The 25,052-nt window shown below is 57.4% G+C and overlaps 3 protein-coding genes across 11 annotated transcripts; 2 read left to right on the top strand and 1 right to left on the bottom strand.

Annotated features, from left to right (window-relative positions):
- Window positions 1-129: 129 nt before the first annotated feature.
- On the top strand, window positions 130-7,158 carry ARHGEF25 (Rho guanine nucleotide exchange factor 25). Of its 2 annotated transcripts, XM_045789735.2 has the most exons (16): window positions 130-311; window positions 595-709; window positions 2,966-3,180; window positions 3,317-3,412; window positions 3,487-3,563; window positions 3,752-3,818; window positions 4,000-4,103; window positions 4,289-4,358; window positions 4,472-4,561; window positions 4,642-4,734; window positions 4,905-4,955; window positions 5,150-5,227; window positions 5,421-5,621; window positions 5,763-5,943; window positions 6,181-6,392; window positions 6,699-7,158. In XM_045789735.2, the coding sequence occupies exons 1-16, from the start codon at window positions 213-215 to the stop codon at window positions 6,807-6,809; spliced, it is 1,860 nt and encodes a 619-aa protein (XP_045645691.1). In that variant the 5' UTR covers window positions 130-212; the 3' UTR covers window positions 6,810-7,158. The 2 variants fall into 2 exon arrangements, with proteins under 2 accessions (XP_045645691.1, XP_045645692.1); XM_045789736.2 differs by lacking the exons at window positions 130-311; window positions 595-709 and adding an exon at window positions 1,915-2,031.
- A 1,819-nt stretch (window positions 7,159-8,977) lies between these two features.
- On the top strand, window positions 8,978-15,743 carry LOC123787205 (solute carrier family 26 member 10-like). Of its 8 annotated transcripts, none has more exons than XM_087869018.1 (18): window positions 8,978-9,352; window positions 9,848-9,958; window positions 10,359-10,684; window positions 10,844-11,008; window positions 11,271-11,372; window positions 12,152-12,234; window positions 12,388-12,535; window positions 12,652-12,765; window positions 13,491-13,568; window positions 13,656-13,832; window positions 14,121-14,227; window positions 14,338-14,407; window positions 14,480-14,596; window positions 14,736-14,769; window positions 14,849-14,931; window positions 15,031-15,085; window positions 15,193-15,299; window positions 15,597-15,743. In XM_087869018.1, the coding sequence occupies exons 1-18, from the start codon at window positions 9,010-9,012 to the stop codon at window positions 15,633-15,635; spliced, it is 2,259 nt and encodes a 752-aa protein (XP_087725144.1). In that variant the 5' UTR covers window positions 8,978-9,009; the 3' UTR covers window positions 15,636-15,743. The 8 variants fall into 8 exon arrangements, with proteins under 8 accessions (XP_087725144.1, XP_087725149.1, XP_087725146.1 ...); XM_087869023.1 differs by having other exon boundaries at window positions 8,980-9,352; window positions 10,527-10,684; window positions 11,271-11,423; ... (1 more) ...; window positions 15,193-15,310; window positions 15,600-15,743; XM_087869020.1 differs by having other exon boundaries at window positions 8,980-9,352; window positions 10,527-10,684; window positions 11,271-11,423.
- A 61-nt stretch (window positions 15,744-15,804) lies between these two features.
- Window positions 15,805-22,474, bottom strand: B4GALNT1 (beta-1,4-N-acetyl-galactosaminyltransferase 1). The gene is made up of 11 exons (XM_045789954.2): window positions 22,253-22,474; window positions 21,436-21,654; window positions 20,741-20,905; window positions 20,524-20,630; window positions 20,011-20,051; window positions 19,693-19,873; window positions 18,577-18,675; window positions 18,249-18,439; window positions 17,663-17,803; window positions 17,148-17,388; window positions 15,805-16,559 (listed from the first exon to the last, which is right to left on the bottom strand). Exons 2-11 carry the CDS (start codon window positions 21,651-21,653, stop codon window positions 16,342-16,344), a joined length of 1,602 nt encoding a protein of 533 aa, XP_045645910.1. The 5' UTR covers window position 21,654; window positions 22,253-22,474; the 3' UTR covers window positions 15,805-16,341.
- Between the last annotated feature and the right edge of the window lie 2,578 nt (window positions 22,475-25,052).

Raw genomic sequence — 25,052 nt, 5'->3', positions numbered from 1 at the left:
GGATTAAGAGGGGTTTGTTTGTTGTTGAACTTTCGTTGTAGAGAAAGGAACAACCCTACCCCTTTGAGAAGTTTGGCTAGGGTGGGAGTGGGGGCGGAGCCGGGCAGGGGGCGGATTCCACAGCAGCAACTCCCCGGACGCACGCAGGCCTAGAGCCCCCCAGCTTCCGTGCCCCCTCGGCCCTGAAACTTGGAGCTGGGTAGGGGTCCAGCATGAAGCCCCCGGACCGCCCCGCCCCTGGCCGCACTGACCGGATACTGGGGGTCATGGGGGGCATGCTACGCGCATGCGCCCTCCCCGGGCAGGAGGGGGTAAGAAAGGGGGACCACGGTGGGGTCGGGAATCTTTAGGGGGCTTCAGGAGGTCTGCACCCCACAACTCAATTTACCCGCAAACAGGAATTCTGCAGGGCAGTCGCAGGAATCCATGAGTTCCTTAAGAGGGCCAGGGCCCTGATCTGGGTGAACCACTCCCTCCAACCCAGCCTAGGCGACCCTTTACAACAATGTGAATTTGACAGGAGGAAGAAGGAGAAGCGGGAGGTCAAGGCTGGGCGTGGAGGGCGTCTTCTTTACCACCAGTCTTTCCCCACAGCCCCCGAAGAGAAGCCCCTTAGGGCCAGGAGGGACCGAGACAGAGTCTGACTGTACCGAGGGGGATCAGAAAGGGGAGCGCGAACGTGAGGTCCCCGCCTGGGCTCCGCTGCCCGGTAGGAAGCTGGGGGTGGGGTGGGGCACAGTTTGCCATCCTGCGCAAAGTGGCGAATTCAAATAATGCTGCTCTTATTAGCATAAAGGTTTGCATCTAATCTGCATGAGACCCGTTTAATTGCCAAGACCTCCACGCTTCTCGCCCTCTAGTCCGCTGTGTGTCCCCCACATCAACCGGTCCCGAGCCCCCGCAGGCGGAGTGTCCCCGCGCCCCACCCCTGGCCCCTCGCCAGCCCAGGCTCCAGGACTTCGCCTTAATTGGTGATTAGCCTCAGCTGGAGTCCTGGGGCCTGGAGGAAAGAAGGGTCTGGCGAGAGGGCGGCACCTGGGCTGTGTTCCTCACAGAGCTCCCCATTCACGCATCTCCGAAAGGGAGGGGGCTTGTCTAGCCCTGCACGGCTAGGGACAGTCCCTGCCGCCAGGACATCTTCACACAGGCCCAGGCCTATCCATCCGCACCCTTCTCCACCGCAGAGGCGGAGGGGCGACCTGGGCAGACCCCGCCGCCCGGCTTATCCCCGACCCCGGCGCTCCGCAGTCGGGAGCCCGAGAGGCAGGAGGGAGGGGAACCCGGGGCGGGGAGCCGAGGCTGGAGAGGAGAGGCGGAGGCGGTGGGGACGTGGAGTCGGAACGTGGTGGTGCCTGGGGGAGGGGGATTGGGGCTGGAGCCCGGCACAGGCTGAAGGGGGGAAACCGGAGGGAGAGGGCGGAGCTGGGCCGCAAAGGCCCCTCCCCGCGGCGGCACCGCGGCCTGGCCTGTTATTCGGCTCGCCGTTCGGCCGGGACCCGCGCAGCGCCAGTGACTCGGGGAGTCGGCCCCCGCCTCCTCCCTGCCCGGGCCTAGAACCACCCCAAACCCGAGAGGCCGGAGACGGAGCTGGAGCTGCTGCCGCATCCCGGCCCAGCTTCCCCCGCCATCCCTCCCCGCCCCGCTGGACATCTGGACCCTGGGCCCCGCACCGACTGGGTTCCGGAAACCCTCCCCGCCCAGCTCGGCTGCCCGGCCTCGCGCCGCCTGCTCTGCAGAGCCCCCAGCCCTCCCCCAGACCAGACTTCCGCCTACCCCTGGACGCCCCCTCCCTGTTCCCTCCCTCCCCCGCTCCCCCAGCCTGGAGCGGGGTAGGAGGGAGGGGGGGTGTGCGCCCTGCGCCGTCCCCGCCCCGCCCCCCGTGATTCCCCCTGCATGGCCGGCCCGGGTGGGGGGTGCGGGGGGGCCCGGGCGCCATGCGGGGGGGGCACAAGGGGGGTCGCTGTGCCTGTCCCCACGTGATCCGAAAAGTGCTGGCAAAATGCGGCTGCTGCTTCGCCCGGGGGGGTCGTGGTGAGTGCGAGGTCGCAGGGCCCCGCGTTGAGTGGGGGGCGGGCTGAGGGTTCAAGGCGTCAGATTGACCTGGCCCTAGGGATTTAGAGGCTGGAGACTTGTACCTCTGTTTTCCAGGAAAGTGACTTAGTAGATCTCCAAGAACCCTTCTGCCTCCAAATTTTTAATCAGTTCAAGTTAAGGAAATTGGGGAAGGGGCAGGAAACTCTTCTCTCTGTCTTGTAGTCTACTGAGTATGAGAAAACCCCGTCCACAATCCCCCTGGGCCTAGAACTGGATCTTCCTTAAAACCTTTTGCTGAGAATCTACTTCAGATCTGAGGAGGGACAGAGGGATGGAGGAATGAGGATGAGGGTCTACCAGGGGCTTTATGGCAAATCTCAGGTCCGCAGTTCCTGAGCCCAGATAACCCTGATGAGGTTTCCTCACTTGCTCCCCCCACGCCGCCCCAGTTGGGTTTGTGCATGTGTTGGGGAGATGGGCTGCAGAAGTCTTTTCTTTTTATTGTGATTACTGCAATTGGTGCAGGAGGGGTCTGGGGGTGGCAGATGGGCTTTTAGCTCTTCCCCCCACCCACCTTCTCAGGGAATGGTCTGTGCCCATTGGAAGGGGGCAGCTTATAGGAGAGCAGATGGCCACCCCCAGCTTCCAGTGTCTGCCCAGATGGCTGCCCCTCCGTATCTATGGCATGCTCAGGATATGGGGGAGCCTCCACATATTTGGGAGCCCAGGTGTTTACTGTCCTTCCTCCCAAGGGTGCCCAGGTGAAATTTTCTATCCTGGCCAACTCAAATGAGGATGGCAAGAGAATGGGCCCTGGGGGAGGACTCAGCATCATGAGGAAGAACCTCTGGGAGCTCCCTAGGGACCCTGAATCTAGAGCTGGAGTAATATCTATGGCCCCTTTTCTCCCCCCCCCCCCACTCCCCATTAGAATCCTATTCCATTGCTGGCAGTGAGGGGAGTATCTCAGCTTCAGCTGCTTCGGGTCTGGCTGCCCCCTCTGGCCCCAGCTCTGGCCTCAGCTCTGGCCCCTGTTCCCCGGGCCCCCCAGGGCCAGTCAGTGGCCTGAGAAGATGGTTGGATCATTCCAAACATTGTCTCAGTGTGGAAACTGAGGCAGACGGTGGCCAGGCTGGACCATATGAGGTGAGCAGAGAGCACCACAAAAGCATGTAGGACATCCATGAAGGACGTGGGGAGAGAGGGCAGGTTGGGGGCCACCAGCCACTGGGGAGACATGGCTACTGTCCATGGCCTCTGACACTTGACCTCTGGCTCCCAGAACTGGATGCTGGAACCAGCTCTAGCCACAGGAGAGGAGCTGCCAGAACTCACCCTGCTGACCACATTGTTGGAGGGCCCTGGAGAGAAGACACAGGTATGAAGAAATGGGTCTGCAGGGCTTCCCAAAAAGCATCCGTTTGCTTACTCTAGGATGTTCTTTCCTTCCAGCCACCTGAGGAGGAGACTCTGTCCCAAGCCCCTGAGAGTGAGGAGGAACAGAAGAAGAAGGCTCTGGAAAGGAGTATGTAAGTGTCCCACACACTCCCTCCCCTCTGCCCACCACCCATTTTGCAACTTCCAGAGAACTGCCCGTCACATTTCAGATTTGATACTTGGAATTTCCTCTGAGGTTGGCTGTGGTAATGAAGGGGCTTCTAGTCCAGGAGGGAGGAAGTGGCTAAACCAAGGATGTGCACTCCTGCTCTCTTCCCAGGTATGTCTTGAGTGAACTGGTAGAGACAGAGAAAATGTATGTGGACGACTTGGGGCAGATCGTGGAGGTAGCTTTCTTTTCTCTTCCCAGTCCTAGCCCAGCCCTTTCCCTCTGCTCAAGGCTAATTTTAGGAGATGCCTTAGTGCTCCTGTGTCCCACCTTCCCAGTACCCCCTACATGCTGGACTTCTTGGGGGAGGGGGTCTTCCCCACCAGGGCTGCCATGCTCTCACCCCAACCTTCCTGCAGGGTTACATGGCCACCATGGCTGCTCAGGGGGTCCCGGAGAATCTTCGAGGCCGTGACAGGATTGTGTTTGGGAACATCCAGCAAATCTATGAGTGGCATCGAGAGTGAGTGGTGGATCCCCGAGAGTGAGGGGGAAGGGCCTACGTCTCTTTGTCTCTGTAACCTAGCCATGGGCCCACCGTTGCCTGAGGAACGTTTGGGGTGGCTTAATGGCACAACCAGGGTAGCCGGCTCTCAGTTGAGTGGGGTCGGGGTATTTGACCAGCCTTTTCCTCGCCAACCCCTCCAGCTATTTCCTGCAGGAGCTTCAGCGGTGTTTGAAGGATCCTGATTGGCTGGCTCAGCTATTCATCAAACACGTGAGGCTTAAGGGGGCGGCCCCCGAGGGGCGGGGCTTGGGAGTGGGTCAGGGCTCCGCCGGGGCGTCTCCCTCCTCACCCGCCCTGTGCTCCTTAAACTTTACCCCTGTTAGGAGCGCCGGCTGCATATGTATGTGGTGTATTGTCAGAATAAGCCCAAGTCAGAGCACGTGGTGTCAGAATTCGGGGACAGCTACTTTGAGGTCAGTGGCTGAGGTACCTTGGGGGAGGGGAGACAGAATCAATCATCAGGCTCTCGTAACCACCATGTCGTGGTCCCCAGGAGCTCCGGCAGCAGCTAGGGCACCGCCTGCAGCTCAACGACCTCCTCATCAAACCCGTGCAGAGGATCATGAAATACCAGCTGCTGCTCAAGGTCGGGAGCACCTGTTCCCTGGGGGTTCCACTGGCTGGGACAGCCCTTTTCTCCTTCATCTCCCCAGGGTTCCTAAGGCTCCCCCAGACTTCCTGTGTCCTCAGAGGAGGATGTGAGAGTTTCTGAGGGTCTCCTCAAGACCTCCCTGAGCATTTCTTTTCACATCTTAGGATTTTCTCAAATATTACAGTAGAGCTGGGATGGATACTGAAGAGCTGGAGGTGAGGACTCCCATATCTGCGAGGATACGCACCACATACCTCTTATTTTTTTTTGGTCTTCTGGTTTCCCCCAGCTGCTTGGGTGGTTTTGAGCTGTCTGGTTTTTAGGGGGAGGCTGGTTGAGAGTTGAAACATGGTCTGAAGAGGCCTCTTTCTCGACAATGACAATGCCCCTCTCTTCACCTGCGACCCAGCAAGCTGTGGAGGTCATGTGCTTTGTACCCAAGCGCTGCAATGACATGATGACCCTGGGGAGACTTCGGGGGTTTGAGGTACGGGGATAGAACAGGAAATCGGAGGCCCCAGTCTGAGCACTCTTCCCAGGAAGAGGCCTCACAGGGAACTGTCCTTCCCCTGGGACTGACCCCCTGGCTGGTTGGGAGCATCAGGGGAAGGAGGGAGGAGCAGAGAAGGTCCTTTTTCTCTCCTTGCTCTTTTCTCAAAATCACTACCCTCTGCTTCTAGGGCAAACTGACTGCTCAGGGGAAGCTCTTGGGCCAGGACACATTCTGGGTCACAGAGCCCGAGGCTGGGGGGCTGCTGTCCTCCCGGGGTCGAGAGAGACGTGTTTTTCTCTTCGAGCAAATTGTCCTCTTCAGTGAGGCCCTGGGAGGAGGAGTCCGAGGAGGAGCGCAGGCTGGATATGTGTATAAGAGCAGCATTAAGGTGGGGAGCGGGCCCCAGGGAGGGGTCACTGGGATGGGGTGAGGCCTCTAAGAGAATGTCTGGCTCTTGGATTTGCTGGAGGGGGCGGGAACCAGAGAGGGCCTAAAGAATTTGGGGGCTCTCTCCTACTTGCCAATCCAGGTGAGCTGCCTGGGACTGGAGGGGAACCTCCAAGGTGACCCTTGCCGCTTTGCACTGACCTCCAGAGGGCCGGAGGGTGGGATCCAGCGCTATGTCCTGCAGACGGCAGACCCCGCAGTGAGTCAGGCCTGGATCAAGCAAGTGGCTCAGATCCTGGAAAGCCAGCGGGACTTTCTCAATGGTGAAGCTCTCCCCCTCCCTCCCTGACATGCTCCTTCAGCCCTTTGACCTCCCGAATTCCTCACTGCCCAATCTCCAATCCCTGCCCTCTTGACCCCCGGCTTCTCTCCCCTTCTCCCCAGCAATTTACAATGGCTGGCAGTTCACGGGCAGAGGGCAAAGTGGGAGGATGATCTGGGCAGAACCCTTAGGGAAAGAACCTGTTGTAACCCTCCTTCTGTTCCTCTCTTTGCCCCAGCATTGCAGTCACCCATTGAGTATCAAAGACGAGAGAGCCAGACCAACAGCCTGGGGCGGCCAGGAGGGCTTGGAGTGGGGAGTCCTGGGAGAATTCGGCCTGGAGACCGGGCCCAGGTCAGCTCACGTGCGCCCAGCAATGGCTCGCTCCCCTCCCTGCTGCTGTTGCCCAAAGGGGAGGTGGCCAGAGCCCCGCTGCCCCTGGACACACAGGTATGAGGAATGGAGTTGCCCTGTTACAGGGGCAGAATGGGGAGGGCCTCTCTTATTCTGGGGTCCCTAAATCCCCCTCCCCCATACCATTCCTTTCTTCTATCACCTGCCTTTTGTCCGCCCCTTCCTACTTCCCTACTCTTACCTTCCCGCCCTCCAGTTTAACCCTGGGAGAAGCTGCTGGTCTTAGATCATCTAAGATGTCTAGCAGGAGGAGGTGGCTTAGCTGGGGGCATACACTGGAAAGAAAGAAGTGAGGGTGGATTCCTGGACTTTTTTTCTCCTCTGACTTGAATCTTTCTTCAGGCCCTCGGTGACATCCCCCAAGCTCCTCGTGACTCTCCTCCAGCTCCACCAATTCCAAACACCCCTCCCTGCCAAGCCAGACTTGCCAAGCTGGATGAAGATGAGCTGTAAGTGGTGAAGGCCCAGGGTGCTGCTGACCCAGCCACCCTATTTCCCAAGGAACTTCAGGGCAATCCTCTGGCACCACCTCGGAATTCCTTCTTGATGTGTCTGGAGGGGAGGCCAAGGCTGGGAGTGGTGTTGACTTGGAGGAGGATACCTAGACTCAAAAGGACTTCTTTCTGCTTAAGGAACACAGGTTCCTTCAGCTCCCACCCCTCTGCATGCATCACAGGTCCCCCCAAAAGGAGGATATGTGGTGGGTGGGTGGGAGGGCTGGGGCAGGGGACAGATAAAAATGATTGGTTTTGATTTTGATTTTTTTTTTCAGTTTTCTGAGAGTAAAGGTTTTGTGATATCACTAAGGCTGCTGTCTTGGCAGAGGGAAGGGGAAGTGGGCTGAAGCGATGGGGAGAAATCCCCTGGCCTGCAGATGGTCTGGTGAGAGGAGGACGCAGGGTGGAAGACAAAAGATGTCACCGTCTTTGTCTCTCACCTGCAGTGGCAGCATCTTGCAGTCCAGACCTGGAGCTTGGAAAACCCTAGATCCATGATGTATCCTCCCCTTTCCCAGACTGCTTTCTCTCCCATCTGGCCCCTGTTCTAGACCCCACTGGAAAGCCCAGTGTAGTGTGACTTCCCACCATTCCCCCAACACCCACATTCTAAAGCACTAAATGCCCAAGTACCTTTCCTTCTGAGGTCTCCATGCTCAGCTGAGGGAAAATGGGCAAGTGGAGAGGATGCTGGGTTCCATGGCCCGTTTTGGCTCTGGGTGTCCTTCTTTTTGCAGTTTGTGAGGTCATAAGGCATATCCATAGTGAGCAGGGAGGGATTCTTCTTCAAGCCACAGACCCGGGAGTGGACAGCCCAGAGGGGTCTTCACCCCTCCCAGCTTCTGGGATAGTCCCTGGGACGGAGAAAGCCAAACATGCAGAGATCCATATCCAGATGCCCTGTCCTGGGTCCTTAGGCATCGGTGTATCCACTGTGTCCACTGTCCCCTGGGTTTGGTCACGTGTACTTGGGCTTCCTCAGCAGACAATAGGCTGCTGGTGTGGGAGGGTGAGGAAGAGCTGGAGCCTCCCTGTGGGCCTGAGGTCCCTCTGGCCGACAATGGGGGGAGGGACCTCTAAGGGGGGGACAGGACGTACAGCCCAGATAAGACTTCTGGGGAACAATAGGAGGAATTGAAGAGGGGAGACCCACCCTCACTGTACCCCACCCCCAGGGCTTTGGGGTCAGGGACTGGGGACCAGAGGGTGACAGGGAGGGGTGCCAAGTATTCTTGTAAACGGAGGAGGGGATGGGGAAAATAGCAGGATTTGGGAGTTCAGAACCTTTGTATCTCTTGAGGAACTTCAGAAGTACATGAGGTGGGTTCAGGACCCTTCTGAACCTAATTTAACCACAAATGTGTTTTTGAGTACCAACTTTGTAAATAGCACTTGAATGTAACAAATGACATTTCAAGGGTTTTTTTTGGGGGGGGGGGCTTCTAAGAAGTAAAATCAAACTTTGCTGTCAGTTCAGTATTTTCCCTGAGGCCCTGAACTGGGAATTCAGGCCCAGCTCCCGGGAGGAGTGTGGGTGGTGGTTCTCTGTCTTCCCTATCCTGTTCTGTCGCCGAGTCCCGTCTTAGCAGGCTGTGAAATCGCTCTGCCAACAGAGCCCCTTACATTTTCTTGGGGCAAGCTGTACACCCCATGAGGTTTTGGGTCTGGGGGAGAGGCATGTGTGTGCTGGAGGGCACGCTGAATTTTCTTGGGGAGAATGCAGAAGCTCTGGGAATAATGGGTCACACTAGAGGAGCCAGCTGTCTCCTCCCACAGGGCCAATGCTGAAAGGAGCACGCAGCCAGGTGGCCAGAGTCTAAAGGCTTAGGAGTGGTAAAAAGCAGGTGTTGGGTGTTGAGAATGCGCTGGTCTTTTGGCCTGTCTCTTGTCCCTACACCTTTCCACACCCCCCTCTCCCGCCCTCGCCCCACCCCAGGAGGCTCCAGAGCGAGCGATCCCGCCAAGGATGTCTCAGGAAACGCCTAACATAGAGACGCCCTCTCCCCAAGTCTTTGCTGTCTCCGGGCCGTTGAAGGTCCCCATGAGAGGGCGCCCTCCAGGGCCGGATTGGACCCTGCTTCACGGAGGCGGGACTCAGGGCTAGCGGGTGGAGGGGTATTTAAGACTAGGCGGGGTTGGAGGTGGCCAACGGCAAAATGAGTGGGCTACCGGTCGCCAGGACCTGCCCAGGCCTAGGAGAGGCCTCCGACCTTAAGTTCCCTCTGGGCGCCAAGTTCAGGGAACCTCTCACGGAGACTCGGTTCCAGCAGCTCTTCGGGGACGCGAAGCAGGAGTTGGAGCCCCTCGCGGAGCCCCGCTTGTCGCGGCTGTGCAGACAGTGGAGGCGGCGGGCCCGCGCTTGCTCCGGACCGGGGGCGTGGCGCCTGCTGCTGGCGCGGCTGCCCCCGTTGCGTTGGCTGCCCCACTACCGCTGGCGGGCCTGGCTGCTCGGGGATGCCGTGGCCGGAGTGACCGTGGGCATCGTGCACGTGCCCCAGGGTGAGCGGCCCCAACACTCGCCTGTCTGGGGCCCGAGCTCTGGAGGGCGTCGGGAAGGCGCAGGAGCTGGGAACCTGGGAGCGAGAGGATGGGTAGTGTGGCTGAGGGTTCGGAGACAGGAGACCAAGTTCTGGGTAAGGACTACCGAGCCGCATCAGATCCCTACCCCCAGCTCCCCTCATTTGCGCAATCCTTCGAGAAGTCTTGGATACGTTCTGGGTCAGGGAACTGGAGAGAGGCACAACACCTGCTTCCTCCCCCCCGCCCCAGGACCCCCACCCCATCTGGGCCGACACGGATCTGTGACCTTGTCCACCCCACGACCTCCCACCGAGGCCTGTTAACCCCTCGGTTCCCTCATGTGGCGTGATTTAGCGTCTCCACGCCAGCCTCTAAGAGTGTGGGGAGAGAGGGTGGCATTCTGGAGGCTGGTCACCTTCCCCCAGTCGTCCCCCCACACCCCCCCGAAGATCTTTCCTTCCACTTCTCCCCCAGGCATGGCTTTTGCCCTCCTGACCTCCGTGCCTCCGGTGTTCGGGCTCTACACTTCTTTCTTCCCCGTCCTCATTTACACCTTGTTGGGTACTGGGAGACACCTGTCCACCGGTGAGTGACCCAGTGACTCCTCTCCTTCTCTGTGGGGTGAAAATGGACAGGGGTTTGAGGCTTCGGTTCCTGTGAGCTCCTTAGCTCTTATTCCCCTCTTCCCCTCCCCTGCTTCCCTTCCGCCTCTGCCGATACCCTGCTAGGAACGTCGGACCTAGGCAAAGTTTGCTGGGGGGGGGGATGCTAAGTGGGTGCAAAGAGAAGGGAGTTCCCTCGGATTTTACTTCCCCCCATCAAATTTGGTTTCAATGAACATCTCGGGGACTTGGAAGAAGGGAAAGGAGCTGCGCGGTCACCCAGAGGAGCGCGCAGTCCGCGGGCGTCTGCAGGAGGAGGCAGTGATGCAGTTAGGGGGCAGTATTTGCCGGCTGGTGCGCCCTCCTCTCCTCCCTCACCGCAGGTTTCGGGCTGCTGCACCAGTTCCCCGCCCCACGGCCTCCACCTGAGCAGCGCCTTCTAGGAGAGCGGGGTCTGACGACAGCAGCCCGGCCGAGGGCGCGGAGCCTAGGCGGTCGCCGCGCCCCCGGAAGCGCAGCTGGTGATCTCTGCGTTTGTCCCCCGGCCCTAGGAACTTTCGCGGTACTCAGCCTCATGACGGGCTCGGCCGTGGAGCGGCTGGTGCCCGAACCCCTCGGGGGTAACCTGAGTGGAATCGAGAGGGAACAGTTGGACGCTCAGCGGGTTGGGGTGGCTGCAGCCTTGGCCTTCGGGAGCGGGGCTCTGATGGTGAGGGAGGATCCTGGGAGGAATCCACGCTGGGGCCCCTGGGGAATTGGGCCAGGTGAGAGGGAGGGACGAGTGTCCTGCGCGGGTCTAGGCGGGAGAGGGGCGCTCCAGCGGGTCCGCGCCCCCTCCTGCAGTGATTGCGCGTCTCCTCCCCTGCAGCTGGGTATGTTCGCGCTGCAGCTCGGGGTCCTGTCCACCTTTTTGTCGGAGCCTGTGGTCAAAGCGCTGACCAGCGGGGCCGCGCTGCACGTGCTCGTGTCCCAACTGCCGAGCCTTTTAGGGTTGCCCCTTCCGCGCCAGATTGGCTGCTTCGCTCTCTTCAAGGTGAGGGTGGAGAACAGCGGAGAAGCGGCTTCTAGCGGTCCTGGGAAGAGCGAAACCCGGAAAGGAAGGAAGGAAGGACAGCGAGTGGAGGGATAGAGGGTGACGGGGGGCGGAGGAAAGGTTGGAACCACGTGGCTGAATGAGGGTCGCGAGGGAGGTGGAAGCCCTGATGCGAGCCGGAGGCCTTGCCTCGGCCGGGTAGGTCCGCGCTGGGGGCAGTCGACCCTGGCACCGGGTCCTCGCTCACCGCTCCTGCCCGCAGACGCTGGCCGCTGTGCTGACAGCGCTGCCCCGGAGCAGTCCGGCCGAACTGACCATCTCGGCACTCAGCCTGGCGCTGCTCGTGCCGGTCAAAGAATTGAACGTGAGATTCCGAGACAAGCTACCCACCCCGATCCCAGGGGAAATCGTCATGGTGAGGATGGCTCCCCGGTCGGGGGCCCCCTGCACCACGCAGACCTTGCCCACCCGGTAGGAGCTGGCCGCTGCCGCCCCCTCGTGGAACGCAGCGAGCTTACAGACGAGAAGTCCTGCGCATCCGTGTGCCTTTCCAGGCCTCTTCCCAGAACACTTCGACCCTCCGGAATCCCCCACCCTTGCGGTCCCACTTCTCGCACGGAGCCGCCAGACCTCTTAGAATGCCTTCTTCCTGCTTACAGCGCTCCCTCGCGGTGTCGCTCGCCACAGCATCTCCACTCACATCTCTCCCCTCACCCGGTCCTTCGCTGTTCATGGTTTCTCTTTTCCCACGCCCACCTACATTTCTCTCTCTCCCCAACTAAATAAGTGTTCCGCATCTCCACCCGTATGCCATCTATGCCTAGATATAGCCCAGCTCTCCTACTTAGAATGGGTCAGTATACCTCTTGATATCTACAATCCCTCATGGGAGCCCCTCTTCCTTCCTCCGGTCCATCTCTCTGCATAACCTCGGGTGTACCTCATTCCTCTTTCCCATCCCCACTGTCCTCCACTCTAAATCGGAGGTCAGGCACCCATTCCAAGCACATATCAGCGCAGCCAGGGGCTGGGCCTCTGTAAACACCTAATAGCTGCCTTAGAATCCTCTCTCCTGTGAAGCTTTTTCTAGCCTCTGCCAGGAAGCCCATCTCTTGCCATGCCCTAATTTGCTCTCTTTCCCAGGTGCTTCTGGCCTCTGTGCTCTGCTTCACCTCTTCCCTGGACACAAGATACAACGTCCAGATAGTGGGGCTGCTGCCTGGAGGGTAAGGGAATCAAGACACCAGCCTGCTCTTCTCCCACTTCTCCCACTTCTCCCACCCAACACTTCCTCTTGACCCACTCCACCCTGTTTCCTCTGTCTTCCCCACATCCTTCTTGGACTGAACCCATCCTCACCCCGGATCCCCTCTCTCCAGATTTCCCCAGCCCCACCTCCCCAGCATGGCTGAGCTGCCCAGGATTCTGGCTGACTTGCTGCCCATTGCACTGGTTACTTTTGCTGTGTCCGCCTCCCTGGCCTCCATCTATGCAGACAAGTATCGCTACAGTATTGACTCCAACCAGGTGTGACTCTGACTGAGGACCCCAACTTCATTCAGGAGACATTCCCCTAGTCTGATGCCCCCCCACCACCACCATGCCCTTGTCTCTCTCCTCTTCATCTCACTGCATCCCTCCAGGAGCTCTTCGCCCATGGTGTCTCCAACCTCATCTCCTCCCTCTTCTCCTGCTTTCCCAACTCTGCCACACTGGCCACCACCAGCCTACTAGTGGATGCTGGTGGGAACACACAGGTAAGAGCATGTCCTTGGGTGAGGAGAAAGCGTGTGGGTATCCAGGTTGGGGGGGGTGGAGAAACAGGTGGAGGATTGGTAGATAGCCAGAGGGCAGCCGTATTGAGGAGGATAGGAGTCCGTGAGGGAGAGTGAGTGGGGGGTGGGAGTTTCTAGGGAGGAGAGAGAGAAGATAACAAAGCTCCATTCAGACCTTTGTAGACTCGACTGGAAGCACTGAAAAAGGTTACGGTTCCCCACGTGTAGCTCAAAATAAAAACAAACCTGAACTGCAAAATAAGTTTGGGGGACAAACTTCTGATCCCTGCCCCCGCCCCGCCAACAAGGACATTTTCTTTTGAAAAGAAGAATTACACATGAAAGTCTCCCCCTGATATTTCTGGTTTCCTACTTTTCCGGTCCCCTGAGAATGTGGTGAGTCTGCTTTTAGGGTAATCCAACAGTGGCTTTTAAGGTGGACACAGGCTACAAAAATAGGGAAGTCGAACTACACCTAGGTAGAGACTGGCAAAGGGGAGACATTTAATTGGGATAGGAGAAAGGTAAGTGTGAGAGGCAGAATAGCAAGAAAGGAGTGGGAGACTGAGGAATATCTTCATGGAAGGGGATTTGGGAGGAGGGAGGCTTCCAAGGAAGGTGAGGCAGAGTGGGCAGGGCGGCCAGCTCTCACATAGGGGTGGATGAGGTCCCCTTTCTTCTCTGCTTCCACGCTTCCTTCTTTCTAGCTGGCAGGCCTCTTCTCCTGCATCGTTGTCCTCTCAGTACTGCTGTGGCTGGGGCCCTTCTTCTATTATCTGCCCAAGGTAAGGAACAGAGGCGGTATGGGGGGCTGGGAGGGGTGGCTATATTCCAGGACACTGGGGTGGTCAGCTTGCCTCCTCTGCCCCAAGGCTGTCCTGGCCTGCATCAACATCTCCAGCATGCGCCAGATGTTCTTCCAGATGCAGGAAATCCCACAACTATGGCGCATCAGCCGCATGGACTTTGTGAGAAGTGGCAGCATGAACCCAGATTGCCCCCTCCCTATTCCCCACATCTCCAGCCTCTGCCCTGGATTGGAGCTAATTGTACTGGTCCTAAATTCTGTAGTTCCCCCCACCATGCATACACCTCCTAATCCCATTACTCAGACTCAAGGTGGAGGGTGGGGTTTGTAACTCCCAGCTGGTGCAAGGTCTGTGGTCATTACATTTGGTGTATATCCCCTATTGGGTCAATCCTGTCCCTTCTTCCTGTCATTTTTTTCTACCTTCTGTGGGGCCATCCCTCCCTATCATGTGCCTTGGCAGGCACAGCTTCTGGATCTTTCCCTAGCAGTGATGGCCTGGCATTTCACTCCCATCCCTGTCCTGCAGGCCGTATGGATGGTCACCTGGGTGGCCGTAGTGATCCTGAGTGTGGACCTGGGCCTGGCCATAGGTGTGGTCTTCTCCATGGTGACCGTGGTCTGCCGCACCCAGAGGTGGGAGTAGAGATGAGAGGAGTCGGCAAGTGGGGTGGGGAGAGTGGAGTGGTGCCTGGGGTCTCTCCAGCCAGGCCAGGCTGGGAATCTGACCCCAGCTTCCTGCCCAGGGTGCAGTGCCTGGCACTTGGACTTGCTGAGGGGACGGAGCTCTACAGGCCGCTCAGAGAGAGCCGCAAGGTGGGTGGGCTGCGGACGAAGAGGGAAGGGAAGACCAGAGCCAGGTGCTGTTCTGACCCTCCGCCCTCTTAGCTCCTCAAGGTCCCAGGGCTCTGCATCCTGCGCTATCCGTCACCGCTCTACTTTGGGACCCGCGGGCAGTTTCGCCGCACCCTGGAGTGGCACCTGGGGCTTGGAGAAGGAGGCGAGGTGAGAGACTGGGTCGAAGGGGAGTGTGGCTTCTCTGGGAGAGGGAGGCACGTGGGTCTTCTCACGGGGATCATTCTGCTTGAGGGGCGCACGTTCATGCCGTGTCTTGGAGGTGGTAACTGCCATCCTCTACTCACAGGAGGCTCCAAAGATGGATGGCCCACCTGACAGAGGTGAGATGGCATGACAAGGAGGGAGATTTGGGCATGACCCGTGCGGGCGTCTGGCTACTCCCGCCTTCTCCCATCCCAGTTGCCGAGCCCGTCAGAGTGGTGGTCCTAGACTGCAGTGGTATCACCTTTGCAGATGCTGCTGGAGCGAGAGAAGTGGTACAGGTGAGGGACGGGGTAGGTTGCGGAGAAAGTCCCCTTAGCATCTCTTGCATACCCGCGAACGCTGACGTAGGATTTAACACCCCCCCCCCATCTCCGCAGCTGGCCAGCCGATGCAGAGATGCTGGGATCCACCTTCTCCTGGCTCAGTGTAGTGGTGAGGGGGGGGCACCTGGACACTGGGGAATGACCCGACACTTGGGGGAGGGAAAAGGCCACGGTGTGGATTTAAGACCTCAGAGCCTGACCCGCCTCTCTACACAGCCTCAGTGCTGGGGACCCTGACCGAGGCAGGACTCCTGGACAGAGTGACCCCGGAACAGCTGTTTGTCAGTGTCCAGGATGCAGCTGCTCATGCCCTGCAGAGGCTGGTGAGGGGGCAGTAGCAACAGGAGTGAGATCCGGGAGGTGCTGGGCTGTAGCGGGTCACATGCAATTAAGTGGCTGAGGACCTAGGCGGCGGGTTTTGGGAAGGGGACTGAGAAGGAAGCTGGGGGGTGAAATGATGAGTCAATTTAAGGCTAAGCCAGGGACACTGGGCCCAGCTCTGCGTGAAGAACTGAGGAGCTAAGGTTTCAAAGTGGGGTGCTGTGCGCCTCAGAGGACTCCCAAATGCTGAGGGAGGAGGGTACCTGAGCTATTCCTGACATGTCCCCTCTCTTTTCCAGGAGCCTACGGGTCCAAAGACTTGCACAGTGTGGGTCTGACCCAGTCGTCTGGAGTGCGGAGGGCCCCAATAATATGTGTGTGAGGAGTCCCCTTACTTTGTATAACTAATAAAACAAAGCTGAGCGCCTCTGGGGTGCATGAATTGAGTCTGGGTGTCTGCACACTGACCCTTTGGTGCCCCTTTCTCCATGCCAACAGCACTGCAGACACAATTAAAAATGGCTTTCACTTGTGTGTTCACCAGCCCTCACCCCAGCTCCAGAGTCACCAGTTCTCTCCATGGGGGGTGGGGCTGGAGCCCATGCACAGAGTCCTGGATCCAGAGATGGGGGAGAGGGGCACACCCCTGGGAATACACGTTGGGGGTTTCCCCACCCCCTCAGTCCCAAGGAGATGAGAGGAGGGTATTTCCACTTTAGGTTCTTAGAGTCCCCATGGGCTCTTTGGCATTTGGAAAGTGACCCCCCCCTAATTCCTGCCCCATGAGAAGGGGGTGGGGGAGGACTTGGCACTGGCTGTGGGATGAGTTATGGCCCCATCAAGTCCCTGGGCACTCACAGAAAGGAGGAGTGTCACCAGGACAAGCCCCTATTTGGGAATCAGATTCTGAAGGGGATCAGAGACAGTCAGTGGAGTGGTCACTGGGTGGTGGGGTTTGCTAGAGATTCCTGGAGTTTTCTAGAAATTCCTGGCAGGGACAAGGAGGCAGGCCCAGCCTGACAGTTTGAAGGCCCCGAATGGCCATCATTCTGAGGTCATGCACTGCAGCCGGTGTTTGAAGAAGAGTAGGCGGTGTTTGGCCACCTGACTTTCATCCAGTGATCCTGGGTAACGGTAGCGGGCATAAGTCTCTGTCCCCACATCCCTTGATGTCCAAGGCAGCTTCAACTTAGATGCGTGATCCACGACGACGTCTGAGCAGGAGCCCACTCGAAGGGAACCAAGCCCATCCAGGAAGAATTCTGGGGTGGGGGGAGGGAAGGGAGTACACAATGAAGGGTCTGAAGGGTGTAGAAGGCCAACCCTTCAGGGAGAACTGAGATCTGGGGTACGGAGGTTGCACAGGCAAGAGCCCCGTTTCTGAGGGCCTTGGGCTAGTAATTAATTCTTTGGGGTCTTAATTTCACTCTTCCGTAAAATAGAGTCAACATACTTACCTCGTGCTTTGATAACGTATCCCACCCCTCTTCCCAACACACCCCCAAAGGTTCAATAGATGATTCATGGGCTGCCCCAGGAGTGTGTTGGGAACCAGGGGAAGCGGCTGGGAGTGGAGTAAAGGTGGCCGTGACAGTGGTGGGGAGGTTAAAGGTGGGCCCAAGGGCCTATGCTGGGCGTGGAGGTTTAAATGGTGTGAGGGCCGGGAGGGTGGGAGCTCTGTCTCTTGCCAGGGCGCAGATCTTGGTAAACCTTCACAGAACTGCCGCAAGGGCCCGGGTGCCAGCCGTTGGCTCCGAGGGGTGGGTGTAGGAGTAGCTAGTGCCCCTGGAGCCTCGCCCGGCGCCCCGCAGGGTCCCTGGTGGGCCAGGCCGGGAGGGGGCGCCACTCACCCAGATGCGCCACGCGGCTGAGGCGTGGGTCGAAACCGACTTCGCGCACCTTGTCGGTGCGCGCCAGGAAGAAGTTGACCACACCGTCCGTGACCACGCAGCCTGGAAAGCCCACCAGCTCGTGGTGGAAGCCGCGCCTCTGCCGGAGGCAGTTCCCGCGGCCTGGCGCTCCAGGCTCCACGCTCAGCAGCTGCCGGTAGGTGGTGGCGAAGCCGGAGATCTCCCGCACCGCGCCGCCGACCTGCGGGGAGTGGGAGGATGGCTCCAGGCGGGACGGGGACTGCCGGGGAGGGGTGGTGGTGGCTAGATCTGTGCTCCCCCTCCCCGGGGCGGTTCCCCTGCCCCCGTCCCCGTCCGCTCCACCCCTGCAGGACCCGGACGGTCCCCAGGCTCCCGCCGCGTCGTCCTCTGTCCGTCCCAGGGCCGTCCGCTCTAGCCCAGGTCTCCCCCGCTGCTGCGTCAGCCTGCTGGCGGCCCTCCTTCTCCCACCCGGCATCCTGCAGGTCCTCCCCTACCAGGTCCAGGGGCGTCCGCTCCAGCACGTCCACAAGCCTCTCCAGCCGCGTCCGCGCCGTGAAGACGAAGTCGTCGTCCACCCACAGGACATACTTGGTGGTTACTTGGGATACGGCCAGGTTCCTGCCTGCGAACCAGCCCTGGGGGAAGGGTATATACGGTTAGTGAGGCTGTAGTAATAGAACGTAACCCCTCTGTCCCCTTTCCTCCAGTGCCCACGAATGGCTCAGAGTTTCCCACTGCTAGCGGTTCTGAGTCAGTGTTCTGGGAGAAGGTGTTAGAAAGCGTTTAACTTATGCGTGGACTCATTCATTCATTCATTCATTCATTCATTCATTCATCACCTATTTATTGAGCGCTCCCTAGGTGCTCAGCACGTTCTAAGAATGCAGTGCGAATAAGATAGGCATGATTCCTGCTCCCACGGAGCTGACGTTCCAGGAATTGCCATGCTTAACAGGCACCCCAGTAATTCTGGAATTACAGGTATATAGCCCTGGAACCACTACTCCGGAGACTTCAGAAGAAGGGCGCGCCTCTCTCCGGCGCCCTCTGGCGCGCGGTTCAGCGTCGCCCGCTGCGCACCTTGCCGAAAGGCATGAGATAGTGCTCGATGTGGGGGCCGCTAATGCTCTCTGGCTTGTCGCTGTCATCGGCGATGACCACGGTGACCGTTGGGTAGAAGCGGCGGATGCTGGCGATGAGTGCCCGCAGCCGATTGTAACGCAGGAAGGTCTTAGTAGCGATGGTGACCAGGGCGCTGATGTTGTGCTGGGCTGGGAATGAGGGGTAGTTAGGTGCAGAGAAGGAGAGTGGGAAGTGAGGAGCAGGAAGGAGTCTTCTCCCAGGGGCTCCCTCTTTCAACTTCCCCCCACCAGACCTGGATTTAGGTCCCCGCTGGCACCAGCCTCACCTCCCTGGGGTAGAGACCCAGATGGATACAGCCGAGGGTTGGGGGGGTGTCTTATGCGGATGGTAAAGGCAGCCTCATGTCCCTCCGTGGAGAACCGGACTGGGAAGAAAGGACACAAGCCTTGGTCCTTAAGACTGGGATAACATTCCCTTTTCAGTAAATCAATAATTCCCTGCCTACTCTTTCTGGACCCTGGTGGACAAGAATGCAGAGTTTTTACCGCCATGGCACTAACATTCTAATGGGTGGGGAAAGAAAAGAAAAGATTTAATTTAAAAATTTAATTTAAAAAGAGATTTAATTAAAAGCTAACGCTTATTGAGCATTTACTATGTGGTAACTGAAAAAGTTCAGTTACCTTAAATATAGGAACTCATTTAATCTTCACAAGCCCTATTAAGTAGATTCCTACTACAGAAAAAGGCAGAGAGAAATTAAATAACTTGTCTCCATTGACACAACTCTTAAGCAACAACACTGAGATAGGAACCTAGTCAGTCTAGTTCCAGGCTAAGTAAATAAAATTCAGATACTGGTAGGCATTGAATAGAAAATAAAACAAGCAATGTGATAGTGAAGAGGAGACATCTGAGCTGAGATCCAAATGACAAGAAGGAGCCAGCTGTGCAAAAATCTGGGGGAAGAGCGTTCTAGGGAGAGGGAACAGCAAGCTTGAAGGCCCCATAGCGGGAGCGGGTTTGGTGTAGCAAGCCTTGGAGAGAAGCAGGAGAGCTTGTGTCGGTGCCTCTTTTGCTAGAGGAGAAATGGGACCTCTGGGAGATAAAGCCCCTCGCCCTCCAGTAAGTGGGCGGTTGGGAATAGAGCTTGAGTCTTCTGGCTCCTGGGGCAAGTCACTTCCTGGGGCCCCCACAGTTGGCCTGAAGGGGGGACACACCCAAAGCTCGGGTTTCCCTTTGGCCTGCTCTGGCCCCAGATGAACAAAGGCCCCTTCTCTCCCTCCCTGGTCCTGCTGGCCTTGCTGAAATGCCCATTGTGTGACTGGGCAGCTCTGGCCATTGCCCGAGTGTCTCCCACATCCTCTGCCATCTGCCCTCTCCAGCCTTTCCGGGCTCTCTCTTCACCCTGCCTGCCCCTGCCTCTGCCTGGGCCTCACACCTGTGTCTGCTGTGTTTGCCTGGTAGCTTCGGCTGCTGTAAGTGACCAGTTGAAGCTGCCGGTTGAGTTGGTCCAGCCCTGGGCTGGCGAGGGTGAGATCTGGCTGCCCCTCTCCAGTGAGAGTCACTCCAGTCACTTCCCCTGCCACGTCCCAGGTGCCCAAGGAGGCAGTCAGGTTCACCTGGGAGAGGGGGTTGGATGGAGAGTACAGGGTTAGGCCTCTTGCCTCCCTGATTCCTCTGTCCCTCCTTTGGCAGCCAGGTCTCCCTCCAGCATCCTCAGTGCCCACCTGGCCTTCCCAGCCTTGTTTCCTTTTACCTGGTAAAGCTCCTGACCAGCAGCTGCCTGCAGGCTCAGCCCTGGGAGGAAGGAGAGGGAGTCAGAATCACAGACAGCTTTGAACTCTTCTTCACGTTCTCTTCTCTCTTTCACCACACAGTACGGACCTTCTCACGCATCCCTCTTTATTGAGGCCACAGCAGGGCACATGTTGGGACATAGCCTAGAGTAACTGATTGTTTACTCCTTCCCATCAAAGCAATAGCTCTTTATGGCCGGTCCCCACCTAGCCACCTAATCTTTGGTCAGTCAGCCAAGAAGAGATTCTTTCCCCCAAATCTCTCCCGTTGCAGTCTTCTGCAATTCCTGACAACCCTAGAGTCCCTTCTGTCCTCACCTCCCACCTCACGAGCCCCCTTCTGATCTCAAGTCCCCCTTTCATCAGAAGTTCCCCAATTCTCATTCCAATCTTCCTTCATTCTTCCTCACCCAACCTTGAGCTCCACCACTCCCACAGTGGCGTAGGTCATCTCTTAGGCCCATTCTCCCCACCTGGCACCAAGATGCTCCGGAGGGGCTGGACCTCCACACCCTGCAGGGGGTACTGAAGAGGGGAGTTGGCAGGGGCTATGAGCAGCTGGTCAGCAGCGGATTGGCTCCTGGCAGTGAAGGACAGTGAAGGAATCAGGGGCAGAGGAGCGCTCCTTCCGGTCACACCCTCCCTCCAGGCCTCCCACTGCAAAGACACGCCCTCCTTTCAAGATGGTACCTTGAAAGGAAGGCCTGGAACTCCTGCTCCCTGGAGGCAGAGGCAGCTCTCAGCTCCTCCGGGTCAAAGGCCTTGGTGAGATCAATGGCTCGGACCTGCCTCTGGAATGGGAGGTAAAAGCTCCCTCCACTGGACTCACAACTACAGTTGTTCCCAGAGAGCAGCCTGGAGGGGGGACGAAGGGTCATCAGAGCCCAGCCATACAACTCCATTCACCCCACAAAACATTTACACAGTGCCCCACACCTTGGCCTTTCAACCCTGCCCACCCAATGTCTGTCCCCTTAGACACTGCTCTTCACATAGTCCCAGGAGGAGAGACCACCAATGGAATGACTCAGCCCTAAATCTGGATTTTACAGAGACGTGGAACAGGGCCAATTGCTAGAATTTCAGAATTGCCTACCCACCATTCAGGACCCCACCTGGACTCTCCTTTTATGTGGAATCATCAGGACATCAGGAAGTCTTCCAGGGCCCTCCTCTGCCTGCACACCCTCCCCTCCCCATCACCATGACAAGGTTCAGGGAGGAGAGATTCCCCCCCAGCCCAAGACTCAGAAGTTCCCCCCTACCCCCCACCCCCCAACTAGTCAGGAGAACCCAGAGATCAGAGCTCAGCAGTGCAGGAAACAAAAGCTCCCCATGCCACCCCCAGCGAGTGCCGCTCTGCCCCCACCACTCCTGGCACTCACCCCACCACTTGCTCCTTGATCCTGACCGGGATGTGTGCATAGCGGGGTTCGGGCGCAAGGTCTGGCAGTTCTGGTCTGGGGGGGCCTTGCAGGGGCGCCCACAGCGCAAGGGGTGCCCGGAGGCCCGGCGCATCCCGGGTGCTCACGTACAGGAGCCCCAGCGAGGCGCAGGCGAGCAGCAGGACCAGCACACACAGGGCCCGGCGGCCCAGCCGCATCCTGGTGGGCGGTAGGGATGGGAGGGTGAGAAAGGTGCGGAGGGGAGGCGTGGGCTGGGACCCTCGAGCCGGGCGGTTCTGGAGGCTCCCGCCAGCTCCCCGGGACGCTCTCCACATCTCGGCGCGCTAGCATTTGCACAGCGAATCGTTCCCCCGGCCCTCCCCCCTTCACTCCCCCGGCCTCGGGTCTCCCGGCCTCCTTTCTTCTCTCCTTCTCCCGCATCTCGGTTTCCTCTCACGCCCGAGGCCCGGCATGTTGATGCAAGAGACCGCTGGATGCGGTGCTTTCCTCGCGGCCGCGAATAAGTAGGAGTGCACTGCTTTCTTAGGGCAGCGGACTTCCCCAATCCCGCCGCCCCCCCTGGCCCGCGTGTCCCCCACCCCTCGGTCTGAGCATCACCTGGCCCCCGGTGGGCTGCACAGGGCGGCTTCACACCTTGCCTGTCATGAAAAATGCAGAATCACGCCCGCGCTGTTGCGTGCTCCGGCGGAGGTGACCGCGCGAGTGGCCTCGGGAAGCTGTGCGGGGGACCGGGGGGACCCGCGAGCGCGCCTCCTCCCGCTTTCAGCTCGGCCCCTCATCCCAGCCGGGCACTGACCTGTCTAACGCTCTAAGGCCGCCACAAGATTTCCGTCCGGGCTGCTCCAGGCTCTCAGCCCCGGCCTGGGGGTCTTCATGGGGGTGGAGGCGGCCTGATCCGGGAGCCGGGCGTGAGCCTGTGTCGTGGGGATCCTCCTGCCTCCCGGGCTCGCCCAACCCCTCCCGCCTTCGGACGCTCCGGGCTTTGTAGACCGCGGCGCCGGGTGGTTCTGGGCGTTTCCTGCAGGGGGGTGGGGGGTGGAGAACGGAGTTGAGAAACCGTGCATCCCAGCCCCAGAAACAAAGCCGGGGCTCCCTGGCACCGTGTCCCACTTGCCGGGAGGGGAGGGCTCAGGCCGCCCGGTTGTTCAGATCGCGGCGCCGCGCGGCTCGGCTCCCGGGCTTGTTGCTGCGGAGGCTCCAGCTACGCGTGGGGAATGCGAGCGCCCGGGCGCCTTCTGGTGGGCGTAGAGGACATTGCGGGGGCGCCTTGAGAAGGTCCTTCTCCCGACCCTCCCAGCCCTTCGCCTGCAAACCTGGCGTCTCAAGGGCCTGCCCCAGCCCCATTCTATTCCCTAGTCGTACGGAGCCTCCCTCTCATCGAGGCTGTACACAAGGATAGGGAATAAGGGCTTTGGGAAGCGATGGGGCGGGGGCGCCCTAGAACCCCATTCCAAGGAAGGTTTGGGTGGTTAGGGTGAGATAAAAGAAACCAGACTAGATCTTGGAAGATAAAGATTTTGCTTGGCTAACAAAGACAGGTTCACACCCTCCCTCCCATCCTCGCCTCCCCCGCAGCACCCCACCCCAATCATCTAACAAACCCTCGAGAAGTAATCCAAAGGCCTGCTTTCCCCTAACTGCTTCTCGTTGCAGATGCTGGAAGAAGTGGCTAGGTTGGCTATAATTCTGCATGCAAGCCTTAGACCCATAGACTCCCTTCCCTACGGCAGGATTCAGGACACTACCCAAAGTCCTGTGGTTCCCTGGTTCTAATATAAACGTATCAAAATCGAATAGGGAAAACAAGACACAATAAGAAATGTGGAACGTAATGAGAACGCGGGGGGGGTGGTGGTGGGGAGGATGGATTGTTGAATGAATTGTATACAAAGAATTGAGTAATCAAATGAGGGGAAAATGGGATTCTCACTCTCTTTACACCAAAATAAATTCCAGATCTATCAAATATTTTAATATTAAAAACAAAACCAGAGAAGTAGTAAAGGAAATCATGGAGTTTTTCTGTTTTGTGTTGCTTTTTTACTGTCTTGGAGTGGGGGAAGAGCTCTCTAAGCAAGATATAAAGGGAATAGTAATAAACTTGCCTATATAAAAACCACGAGTGAAGGCATTTCTGTAAATAAACTTAAGAGATAAATGACAAACTGAAAAGAATCTTTCTAACATGTAAGACAGATAAAGGTCTATTTTCCTCAAGAGCTCTAAAACATCAATAAGAAAAAACGTTCAACTACCCCCAAATGGACAAAAATCATGTTCAGGCAGTTGACGGAAAAAGTGAAAATAGCTTTTAAATATGCAAGTATACTTGACCTTATTCATAATAAATTAAATGCAAATTAGAGCAACAGTGAAATTTTTTATTTTGATTTTTTACTTTTTTAAAGATTTTATTTATTTATTTGAGAGAGAGAGAGAGAGTACAGGCAGGGGAGGGCCAAAGGGAGAGGGAGAAGCAGACTCTCCGCTGAGCAGGGAGCCCGATGCGGGGCTTAATCCCAGGACTTTGGGGTTATGACCTGAGCCAGAGGCAGACGCTTCACCAACTGAGCCACCCAGGTGCCCCAAAAGTGAAATTTTTAATACAAAATTATTGCAATATTATTGACTGTATTCCCTATGTTGTACTTTTTATCCCCCTGAGTTATTTATAACTGGAAGTTTATATACCTCTTAATCCTTTTCACCTATTTCACCTATCCCTCCCCCCGCCCCCTGAAATGTTTTTTGATTATCAAGTTAGTGAAAGTCAAGCAGTTTGCTAACACGTTGTATAGTCAAGTATGTGGAGAAACAGCCCCTGGATACACTGTTGTGAGTGTAAGTTGATACAATTTAGAAGAGCAATGGGCAAATCTATTAACATTTAAAATGTTAATCATATAAATTGCAAATATTAATCATTTAAAATTTTAAAGATATGGCTCCGTCAGACTGTGGGGTACTGGGTTAAACAACATCTACTGATACTGAATTTCCGAAGTTGCGAAGCAAAGGAAAGCAGAATCAGAACAGCAGATACAATTGGCTCCCGTGTGTGGGTTTTAGCTTCTGGGCTTGGCCAAAGCCTGGAAAGGACGTGCTGCTGTAACAGAGACCTGAAAATGTGGGAATGGCTTTGGAACTGGGTCTTGGCAGAAGCAGGAGGGAATTTGAGGAGTGTCAGTGAAGATCAAGAAATACTGAAGAGCTTGTTAGAAGCCGGATGGCCTTTAAGGATGTTGTAGTTGCAGGGAAGCGGGGAAAGTAAGGGAACTGAAGGAAAGGAGGTCTTGCTATGTTTGGCAATCCTGGCACCTGCGGTGGGGTGGGAGGCAGACACTTCCCCAGATGAACTGAGGACTTCACTGAGTAAGGTTTCCAAGCGGACTGTTGAAGGTGCCATCTGGTTTCTTCCTGCTGCTTAGAGTAAAGATGAAAAGCAAGCGATAAGCTAATGAAAAGAGCTGGGGGTTGCCGGCTTTGACGATGCGTAGCCTCTCTAAGGACCAATGATCCTAAGACCCAAAAATGGCTTTCAGGCAAAGATCATATGTAGGGAACCCTCAAGAAAACAGGATCTGAAAATGATGCCA

This window comes from Ursus americanus, chromosome 17 (genome assembly GCF_024610735.1).
Source record: "Ursus americanus isolate L20-20 chromosome 17, mUrsAme1.1.p, whole genome shotgun sequence".
NCBI classification, from domain to species: domain Eukaryota; kingdom Metazoa; phylum Chordata; class Mammalia; order Carnivora; family Ursidae; genus Ursus; species Ursus americanus.
The sequence above is the reverse complement of the archived record's forward strand: the minus strand, read 5'-3'. Positions and strand labels throughout refer to the sequence as shown.

What these genes read in the sequence shown, in the direction of transcription:
- ARHGEF25 (XM_045789735.2), top strand. Translation starts at nt 213, where the DNA reads ATGAAGCCCCCGGACCGCCCCGCCCCTGGCCGCACTGACCGGATACTG. An exon ending in CCCTCCCCGGGCAGGAGGGG is followed by an intron (nt 312 to 594) that starts GTAAGAAAGGGG and finishes CTTTCCCCACAG; the next exon opens with CCCCCGAAGAGAAGCCCCTT. An exon ending in GGAGACTTCGGGGGTTTGAG is followed by an intron (nt 5,228 to 5,420) that starts GTACGGGGATAG and finishes CTCTGCTTCTAG; the next exon opens with GGCAAACTGACTGCTCAGGG.
- LOC123787205 (XM_087869017.1), top strand. Translation starts at nt 9,010, where the DNA reads ATGAGTGGGCTACCGGTCGCCAGGACCTGCCCAGGCCTAGGAGAGGCC. An exon ending in CATCGTGCACGTGCCCCAGG is followed by an intron (nt 9,353 to 9,847) that starts GTGAGCGGCCCC and finishes CTTCTCCCCCAG; the next exon opens with GCATGGCTTTTGCCCTCCTG. An exon ending in TCGGGAGCGGGGCTCTGATG is followed by an intron (nt 10,685 to 10,843) that starts GTGAGGGAGGAT and finishes CCTCCCCTGCAG; the next exon opens with CTGGGTATGTTCGCGCTGCA.
- B4GALNT1 (XM_045789954.2), bottom strand. Translation starts at nt 21,653, where the DNA reads ATGCGGCTGGGCCGCCGGGCCCTGTGTGTGCTGGTCCTGCTGCTCGCC. An exon ending in GGCAAACACAGCAGACACAG is followed by an intron (nt 18,676 to 19,692) that starts GTGTGAGGCCCA and finishes CTTTCTTCCCAG; the next exon opens with TCCGGTTCTCCACGGAGGGA. An exon ending in CAGCCGCGTGGCGCATCTGG is followed by an intron (nt 16,560 to 17,147) that starts GTGAGTGGCGCC and finishes CCCCCACCCCAG; the next exon opens with AATTCTTCCTGGATGGGCTT.